The sequence below is a fragment of the Gavialis gangeticus genome, unplaced genomic scaffold, assembly GCF_001723915.1.
Source record: "Gavialis gangeticus isolate Ggan-Ray unplaced genomic scaffold, GavGan_comp1, whole genome shotgun sequence".
In the NCBI taxonomy this organism is placed as follows: Eukaryota; Metazoa; Chordata; order Crocodylia; family Gavialidae; genus Gavialis; species Gavialis gangeticus.
Window position 1 is genome coordinate 42,630,353 of NW_017728995.1, and position 10,593 is coordinate 42,640,945.

General features: G+C 43.5%; 1 protein-coding gene across 1 annotated transcript in view; it reads left to right on the forward strand.

The window, feature by feature from the left end:
- The window catches only part of PCOLCE2 (procollagen C-endopeptidase enhancer 2), a 112,054-nt gene that overhangs the window by 64,418 nt on the left and 37,043 nt on the right, over positions 1-10,593 (forward strand). The window contains exon 2 of the mRNA XM_019503071.1: positions 291-416. Within this exon, the coding sequence (XP_019358616.1) occupies positions 291-416 (126 nt within the window). The remainder of the gene's footprint in view (positions 1-290; positions 417-10,593) is intronic.

Here is a 10,593-nt window from a genome sequence, read left to right on the forward strand (position 1 = left end):
GAGTTTAATATAATTAAGGACCAAGTGACTTTTTTTTTTTTTTTTTTACTATGACCAGGGCTTTTTTTGTTGTTGATGATAAACTATACAAATAGCAGCATGCAAGTTAAGAGTTGAATGATCAGTTCTATCCCTGCCTACATCTTGCATTAATATGTACTGCATTATATTTTATGCGCCTTCCAATGTTATCCAAACATGTTTTAAAGTCAGATGTATATTTCTGTACCAACATTTTAGCAGATATCCCCATCACATTGTAAATGAAGTATCTTTAAAAATTAAGCTAGATTGTTGTCATTCCCAGGCCCAGTTTTACATGTGGAGGAGTTGTATCTGGAGAGTCCGGCTTTATTGGAAGTGAAGGATTCCCTGGAGTCTACCCTCCAAACAGCAAGTGTACTTGGAAAATCACAGTAAGAATTTTTAGTATCACAAAATCGGTCTTGAAAATAATGGAGAGCCATTTGTCTCTAAACCTAAATTCTATATTTTCCTTATATATAAAAAGTAACACATTACTTCAATAATTAATTATTGAACTTACAGTACCAGGGTTACATTTAAAGTGATAAATAGTAGTTGAAATATGCAAAATATAGATCTCACCTTTTTAATTAAGGAAAGAACAAAACTTTTCACTGTAATAAGATCAGGTATATATTTATATTTTGATAAAAATCAAAAAAAACTGTTGAATACAAATCTTTTATCTACTAGTCATTACAGATATAATGGAGCAAGATTGTGAGAGTAAAACCCAAGCTATCTTGTCATTTGAGGGAGAGAGATTGTAAAGCAAATCTTTGTTGTCAATATAATGTAGACAAGTCTGGAAAAAGAAAAGAGGTCAGGAAACTGTGTGTTACTCTGGTGTAATATGATGATTGTTAATAACACCCTCCTGCCAGCCAGCTCATCTTGAGTACTGCATGATGCAGATGCCACTCAATGTTCAGTGATCAAGCAAGATGACAGAGCAATAATGGAAAAATGATGTTATATTTACCAAAGAGATGTTTGTAAAGTGAGGTTGAACTGAGGCTTTGAGCAATATACCCATGAATAATGCTTATAACCGAGTGAACACTGTTAAAAATCAAAAAACAGTAGAACTGAGTATCCTTTCAATGCTTATAAACCAGGAACTTCATGAATATATTTTAACAAGAAACACCTTACACTTCTTCATAAGTTTCTATTTTGAAGTTGTCACTAAAGATGCTCAGAGTTCCAAGAATATGGGTTGTTTTTTTTTTAAATTATGGATGAAATTAATGGAATAGGACAGTGGAGGCCAATCTTTATAGTAGAAGTAAAGACAAATTAGCCCTGCACCCTCCCCTGGTGCTGCTTCCATCCCCTTCCCTTGCCCAGTCTACTCCTTACTTGTCCAAGGCATGGGCACAGGCAAAGCCTCTTGCTGCCAAAGCCCTGTGGCCCATATCAGACCACAGCTGAGCTGGTTCAGCTGTGGTCCTCAAGTGAATTGTGGGAAGACTTACCTGTTTTTCTGGTACACAGGGAGAATTACAGGAGGGCAATTAAGGATGGTTACCACATAAGTGGTTTAGCTTGTATTTCACAGTGAATATGGGTAGATTCCAGCTTGAGTGAAAGTAGTATCTGAGTTCAAGTCTCTAAAACCCCAAAGGCCTACTGCTAACCTCTCTGTAACAGGAGACCTATTCAGGGCTGATCTGTCATTGGCCCACCCACCCATTTCTGGGCCAACCGCCTGCCTCCTCACCTGCCATGCCTTGATGATATGCAAATTAAGATATTAATTAGGTAGGAGGCTGCCCATTTCTTGCCCCAATGCCAGGGGGCGCTATCTGCGGCTCTGTTTCTCCCCTACACCGCAGCCTAAGCCTCGCAGATGGCATCCTCAGTTGTTATAGCATCACTGGGCCCCAGAATCCTCCAATCCAGACCCCAACCAGATCCCTCCAGTCAGGCAGCCTACTCCATCCTCATGCTGGGCTGCCTAGTTCCCTGAACTCTTTCCCCTCTCAGGTGTGGTCCCCCTGGGACCTTTGGCCACACAGGCCCTGGCCTTACCTCCAAGGCCAGTCAGAAATCCCAGGCCCTCAGCTCTGGTTATCCCTCACAGTAGGCCCCTGGCCCTTGTGACCGTTCTGGTCCTGGCCCCAGCATTCACCAGTCAAGGGTATTCTAAGTCAGGCTTCTGAGTCTATAGCCCCACTCTCTAATCTGGGTCCACCTTCTTGACCCTACTGTGCGGTAACCTACCCAGTTGTGGGAGCTGGGGTTATTAAGGTGCCCCAACCCACCTTTCACTGGGGTGGTAACTGGTCTGGTATTTCCCAGAGGTTCCCGCACTACTAGGAGCCCCACCAAGCCACCCACTGTCAGCAGGGTGCAGTTTAGGTTATGCCCAGGACCAGGAACCTCCAAACCATCCCCTACAGCTCCTGCCCTTACCTCCAGGATCTTACATTCAGCCTTGCAGCCAGGTGATGTTACTGCCTGGCCTGTTTATGTAGGCAGCCAGAGATCTAAAATGGCTGCCACAATCAAGCAGCTGCTGGCTGCTTGGCTCAGCTCTTAAAGTAGCAGGCACCAACAGTGCCCTGCCACACTCTCATAAAACAACTTCATGTGGAGGCAGAAGGCAGTACTGCATAAGACCTGGAATTATTCTGCAGTGCAGAAATATCATAAATTATAATCATCAGCAGAAATATCATAAAAATTTAAAGGCCTCTACAATTAGCAGAAGGTGATGAGTATCCTTTGCCCTGTCTCTTATAGCTAAGGAGTCCCCCTTAAGGACACACAGGGCACATGGAAAGATCTGATTGAAAACTGGAACAGCCCACTGTTTTGTTCTCCTTGTGGGTTAAGAAAGGTAGGGAAGTGCTTTTTTCTCAACCAGATAATCCCAGATTTCTCTAGGAGAAATCCAAAGTTAACTGAACAAGGAGCACAGGTGAACAACTTAAGAATAGTGCAGAACAACAATTCAGCAGTGAAATCACTTTAGAAAATGTTGTGGGTAATATAACATTTAATACAGCATGCAGGTAGCGTTAAAGTTTTCCACAATTAGCTTTCTAAAGCTAGAAGACTCACTCCAACTTCATTATGGTTCTGTAATTTCGTGAGCCTGGGGCTTATACTCTTGGCTTAAAAAACAGCTTTGCTATTCTAAGAACTCTAAGAAGCATGCAGCACATGTTTGTGGTTATATGACGATCCTGGCAAAGCACTCAGAAGCTTTTAGTTGGCATTGCTAAGTTGTCATCTATATTGTTATTTCCTCTCCTGTGGCTTTTTGTATAGCATCATCCACGATACATCACATCCATTTACTTTTAAAATTATATAAATCCTTTTGAGCCATAACTTGAATGATTTGAGAAGTTGGATTGCTGTTCTGGTAAACCAAGCACTTACAAAATCCAACATGTGTACTGTGCAAAAATAATATTCAAAACTGTCAGAGTTATGCAAGATGATATTTTTGTAGACCCAGTAGGTGAATTCCAATATATGTTTGCTGACAATAAGAAGTGTTTGAAAAATCCAGTCATCAGTGCATCTGGAAATTTATCCTAGGGAATGGAATGTCTAATGTCAATTTCTTCAGATTTTAACTAGTCATTAAACAAAAAAAAAAGCATAACTTAACAACTGTTTTTTTCAAATATGAACTGATACATTGCTTAGAATGAGGGTGAAGTGTTAAATTTAATCAGAACCCAGAAGGTCTTTCAAATATAGTCTAGGGATAGCATCCTGGTAGGAATCAAAATATATTCTCAGCAATTTGAAAGGACTGGAGCAAGGGATGGGGACTGGAGACAGGGACTGTACTTTTTATCAGGAGGTTACCCCTGGACCCAAGTCAACGCATCTTTCCAATTCATTTTGGGATAACACATTTAATCTTCTTGTTGGCAGGGAGATGATAAATGTTTCAAGTCTGATCATAAAGTCTGTGGGAAGTGTGTTCAAGTGACCCACAGCACCATTATGGCTAAGTGTTCAACTAGCATTGTTTGGCATTAACACCTGTTTTGAGCAGTTTTATGGGAAGTTTTATTATTCAGCCAAAATATTTGCTCAGTATAAAATTTGGCACAGACAACTTCTTTTTATTCCAAAAGACTAAACTAGATGTTAAGGAAGAGCAAGATGTACTGAGAACATTCCCAAGAAGCTAGGAGAGGTACACTCATAAACAGACTGTTTAAATATGAACAACAATTCATACATGTGGGTGCTTTATTTAGAAAAAGGAGTCCTAATTATTTTAAATCAGTGAACCATGCTTCCATTATTAGTTTCAGTACAAAAATAACCAACAGCCCTATTTTGTTATGTGCTATATATGTAAAATGAAGGTATTCTACCCCAAAGCATTTGTAGTCTACAGATACATAAAAGGAATAGACAAACTTCTATGAATTTAGTATCATAGTATTCATGTAAATGTTAACTGGGTTAATGGTAATGTTGAGGTGCTGTGGAAGCCATGGTGGTCCAGCAAAAATGCAAGAGGCAAGAATTCTTGTGAGACCTGAGGAAGTGGTACCCAAAAGCTCATCCATGCGGTTGGTCCAGTAAAGGATATCATCCACAACAAACCTGGTTAACATTTGCATCTCACTAGATGCTGAGGGTGCATCCACACATGCAAGCATGTGCACTTGCAGCAGCTCAAATAGAAGTGGTTCAGATTTGAGCTCACGTGCCAGAACATGCACTTTGGTGTGGGGCAAATTGTGCCACTTGGGGCAAAATAACTCTGCCTGGCTCCTCCTGGATCTGCAGCCAGGGGGAGCTAGAGCCCGGGGCCAGCATCTGTGCTTTCCCCAGCAGTATAAAAAAAGCTGCCCTGTCCTGACCCCATCAGTACAAAAAGCTGCCCTGTCAAGTAGCTCAGGACTACTCACTCTCAGGAGTTTCTGGGGCCCAGCCAATTGGTACCTGGGGACACTACCCCTTGTGCCAGCTGGACTACTGAAGCAGCCCGGAGAGTTCCCTGCACCCTTTACCCACTGCAGCAGCCTGGCTGTGACCTGCTACGCACCTGCCAAACCCAGATGGGGACTGTACAGCCAGTAGAGGCATCTGCCCCTCTGGGCCAGCTGCCAGTGGGCTGCAGATTTGGCCTTTGTGCGGCACTACTGCCATGTGTGCCCCCTGCCTGGCCATGCGGGCAGCTATCGCCCAGAAGAGGTTCCCAGTGTGGTGGCCTGCTTTGACCTGTCAAAGCATGTTCTCCTGGCCCCAGTTGGCCAGGAGGTCAGCCACAGCCAGCTGGGTCCAGGGTGCCAGCTCTGAGCAGGCTCCTCTGCCTGGGTCCTGCCACTTGCCTCCCTAGCAGGAATTCTGGTGTTCCCTATTTGAAAACTGAAAAATCCCTGATAAAAAAATCCAAAAGTTGCTCTGCAAAATACCCCAAAATCCATGTTCCTCCACAATTAAAACAAAAGACTACTATATATATAGAGAGAGCAAGTGAGAGACAGCAGTCAGTTGGGCAGTGTTTTATTGGTATATCTATAGTGTTAAAGCAATTTGGAAGACTACTGGTGTCTCTATTGTCATAATAAAATGAATTCTAAATGCCTGTATGTTTTGCTGTTTGCCTTTGGTGTTCTTACCATAGAGCAGTTAGAGCTCCCTGTGACCTCTTCACTTACCAGGATGTGGGGACAGCAGTCCCTGCAACCACAGCTCCTGCCAGCAGGTCTCATCCTGTCTGGCAGCTGGGCACACAGGGGTTTAAAGCTGCTGCACCTCGGCGGGTACTGAACCATGCCAGAAGAGCAGTTCTCCTGCAAGGTGGTTCAGGAAAACTGCCTTCTTGGACACTGAACCAGTTTGCAAGTGGACAGATGTTCCTTTTTCATTCTGGAAATGCAGGTACATGCCTGTAGTGGCTCAGGCAGGAAGCCCAGGGGTGCTAAAGCAGCCCTCATTTCCCTTCCACAGGAAAACTGAGCTGAACCGGGGGACACGGGGGGCAGGGCCTGGGCAGGGCTGAGTAAAATGGAGAAGGGGTTTAAACCTGAACCTTGGCCTGCCGGGTTCAGAGGGTGGGAGAAGAGGGAGCTTGGCCAGACTGCTGTGGCACAGGAGGAAGAAGAGGGGAGAGCCCTGCCTGCCCCAGCGACAGCCAGGAGTGGTGTGGGGGGGAAAGAGTCCTCCTCTGGGGCTGGGAAGCCTGGCATAGAGCCCCCTTCCCCACTCCATTGCTGCGGGGGAGGAGCAGGGTGAAGAGTCCCCCTCCGGGGCTGGGCAGCCTTGCAGAGCCCCCCTCCCCACCCCGTGGTGGAGGGCAGGAAGGAGGAGCAGGAGTCCCTCTCCAGTGCCACACAGAGCCACCCCCTCCCCACCCTGGGGGGTGGAGAAGGAGGGGAAAGAGTCCCCCCCAGCACAGAACAGAGCCCCAGGATGGCCCCGTTAAGGTGAAGGGGACAGGGAGAAGGGTTAATTCCTCCCTCTGTCCCTTCTGCCCTGTAGCCAGGGTCTGCCAGCCCTAGGGGCCACTGCCTCAGCCCTCTCCCCGCTGCTCCCCAGCAGACAGGCAGACCCTAGCTACGGTGGGAAGGAGGGGAAGGAGGGCAGAATTAACTCTCTCTCTGTCCACTGTGCCTTAACTGGGCCATGCCAGTTGGTGTCTCACCAGGTCCTGTCCCTGCTCGGGCTAGAGAGCAGAGGGGCGGGGCCAACCTGCTCTGGAGCAGAGAGCAGAGTCCCACCCAGAGAGCATGCTGAGATGATGGAGGACTTTGGTTTAACTTAAACTGAGAAGGGGTCTGGGACAGACATTGCATAAATCAGTTTGAGCTCAATCAGTTATGTCTGATACTGCATTCAACCAGGTTTATCTCAAACTGGTTTTGGCCATTTTGAAACTGGTTTATGTGCACTGAATGTCTATTCTATTACTGGTTTAAATCAGTTTCTGATCCTTAAACCGGTTTGTGTAATGTCTGTCCCTATGAAGTCTGCATAGTATTAAAGCTCTGATCCTGATGTGCTGTCAGCACAAGCGGACTCTTGTACATGGGCCAAACCATGCAGTTCCTCACAGTCATGAAGGTCTGCCCACACAGACCCAATTTAAGGATGCATGGAGTCAAACTGAAAACCTTTAAAATGACAAGCGTAGTACTGATAGCCCTGCAAATTACTGAAATATAAAAAAAACAAAAAAAAGCCCCTCCAAAACCCAAACAAATTAGAATTTTAGATTTTACTGTCAATCACAATGGTTCTCAAGGAAAATGTCAGGTCTTAGTTTTCACTCACTTTCTGACTACAGAAAAATAATAGAACAATTCTTCTGTTGCAAAGAACACAGCAGCTCAGAATGTTTTTAATGCTATGGATTCCTATTTGAAATCTCTGGGTTTGATTTATGAATCATGTTTGCAGACCTAACAGTGCTGACATTGTGTGGCAAATGGCCTCACCTCTGAAAGGATTTCAGGATGCCCTGGATGAGACTCATTAGTCTATCAGGTCTTTAGTTTAATTTCCCCTTTCCCCATGCACAAAATTACACTCTCAAAGTTGTATTTCAGTTGAGCAAGGAGATTAACTTATTTTAAGTAATAGCCTAACCCTCCATTTTCTCATCTACTCTAACCCCGATCTCATATTGTTGTTCTTACACATGGAAGTTGCATTGGGTAATCCCAGGAATACAAGCAATATAGGTTGTTTTGAGCCTTGCAGTGGTGACCATGCAGGGAGCAAATTGCTAGGTCACTCTTCACTCCCATGCTCGGAGAACAGCAAAGATGAGCAAAGACACTCAGTTCCTCTCAGCACAGGGAAAAAGATGGTGAGAGAGAGGAACCAGGACTCTGTCCCTGCACATTCACCAGCTAGCAGAGCTGGCCAGGCACAACTGTAAGAATAAGCTAACGCCCTAAAAATGGTAGACATCATGTACTTTCCTGCCACAGGAGAAATAGGAAAAAATGGTGACTAAGCCACAGTTCCTTCCAAGTGTTCCTCTGAGGCATCCCAGCCTCTCACTGCCCCATGCTCAGGGCCAAGCCCAAAGTCTCAGTCTAGGCCAAAGTAAACGAGACTGAGTCATGTTGGCCCTTCTTGTATCAGAAGCTCAGGGGAAATAGTGTTGTTGCATGTTTCTCTTCTGGCATTTTAAAAAAGTTTTAACAACCATTACTTTTCAAGCTTTCAAGATGGATTTGTTGTATAGAGTGATGTATATATTAGTAGTTTAACGAGATGCCAATAGCTAGGGTGGGCTTCTGTGAGCTCTGCATAGGACGGTTGCAGTACTGAGTTGTTAGTTATTTTTAAAATGTATCGGCTGCCCACCAGTCTGTGTTCAAGTTGCGCAATATGTGGTAAATTTGTTTTCCAGAAATGTTTTACAGCTAGTTTAATTTTGTAGAACATGTTTGCTATTTTAATAAATACTAACAAATTCTCTGTCTAAGGGCCCAGCCCCTCAGCCTCTATTCGTAAGAGTTCCAGTGATTTCAATAAGACCTTACATGCCAGTAATCAAGGGTTAGATTAGGCTCTGCATTTAAAAATGCATGATCACTCCAGTTTTAAAATTTCAGTTTTTGATGACATCTTCCTACTGAAACAAGTAGTTTAGAAACAGTTTTTCAGATCAGTGAAAGTTGGGGAGAGCAAAAGTTTTTCTTAAAGTCTATGAAGAACTGTCAAACCTCACAGACACAGGCCACATTCTAATACATTACAGAATATCTGGCGCAGGCCAAATTTAGTTTACACAGCAAAAATGCAAGATTTCATGCAACATAACATCCTTGTAACTAGCGTTTTGCCTTCATAATAAGGCATCTGTGAATAAATAATGATTAGTAAGATTAGAAATGCGTCTAGGGTAGTCTACTCTCTCAAAATTCTATTTGTTGCAGTTCTTTTGCAGCAGGTTCTAATCTGTGATCAACAGGGCTCACAGGTTAGTTGTTCAAATTAAGCCATCCTAGAGTCATATTGTCCTTCGCCTTCTTTGTGGCAGTGCCAAGAGGCTCTCTCTAGTTATAGAGCTTTAGTAATTCTCTTAGGGCTGTTCAGCCCTAGGTGGCTTGGAAAGAGACACTCAGGGACAGATCCTCAGCAGCTATAAGCAGTGGGAGTATATTTTAGTAGAATATAACATTTTATAGCTGCTGAGTATCTTTCAGGAAACACTTCCTGCCCACAGCTTATTTGCAGGAGCTCTACCTGAGCCAGAAATACAACAACTGAGTACTGCAGGGTTCTTTGAGCTTCTGCAATAGGCATACTTTCAGGGATTTTGACTTGACTTAAGGTTGTCAGTTGTCAGCAGAGAGGAGACTATTTTATTGTCCAGTAATAGGTTCAGTGGAAGAAATTTCATAGGCTAGTATTCTAGGTTCCCATGTTCTTTAAGTACAACTCTATAAAGAAAACTACAGCATTACAGTGTAACAGATAAAAACCCAGGGCTAACATTGTAGTCTTAAATACATTAATGCTGGCCTGCCTCTACTCTTTTTGTGTATACTGGGACATTTTGAAATTGATTTGCCCATAGGATCATTGCAAAGTAGAGCTGGAAGAGACATCACAAGATCATCTAGACCAGCCCCCTACTCAAGGCAGGATCATCCCTGACTAGACCATCCTAACCAAGTGCATTTAACCTGCTTCTGAAAGTTTCCAGGCATGGTGAATCCACAATCTCTCTAGGTAGCCTGTTCCTTTGCTCAACTACCCTTATAGTCAGAAAGTTACTCCTAATCTCCAGTTTAAATATTTCCTGCTGCAGCTTGAGGCTGTTGCTCCTAGTCCTGTCCCCCACAGCCTCACTATCCTCTATCCATACAAACTTTTATTCACTGCTCTGAATTTGTTTGCATTTGAGTTTCTAAAACACCTTATTAGTGGCTGAACAAGTATTTGATGAGACACCTGGCCACTAGTCAGAGTGTTTTAAAACAAAGAGGGCATGTCTACATGTGCTTTTACACATGCCTAAACTTAATGTGCATTTGCCTTGGGACTAATGTTAGTCCCAAATCAGTTGACATACAGCATTAATGTGCCTTAACACATCTACGTGTGCGTTAAGGCACTTTACTTATTCATGCCTAAATTTGATACCAGGTTTTGCAGGTATCAAATTTAGGCATGAATAGGCTAAAATTGCCATTTTTAAGGTGCATTAAGGGTGCACATGTGTAGACCTGCGCCCTTAATGCATCTTAAAAATGGCTAATGTACCTTAAATTGGCATGTGTAGATGTGCCCAGAGAATTCTTGTCCAGTGCTAGAGAGCTCCTTTTGAGTACCTTTTGATGCTGCATCCTTTCTTGAGGTATGGAAGCTTGCCTTTCATCATACTTTCTCCTTGCCTGCTTCTTTTTTGGACAGTATTGCTGGAGCTAGCCAGGATACTGTTTAACTAAAAATCGAATGCCACTACTAATTCAGCATTTCTTTGCTTTTGTAATTTTACTCACTGAAATTTTAAGATAGCTTACTTTGCTCCCATCCAGGCCTTGATCAAAATATCTTCAGTCTTATCTCTAAAATGTTTCATAGTTTCATAGTTTCTAGGGTCGGAAGGGACCT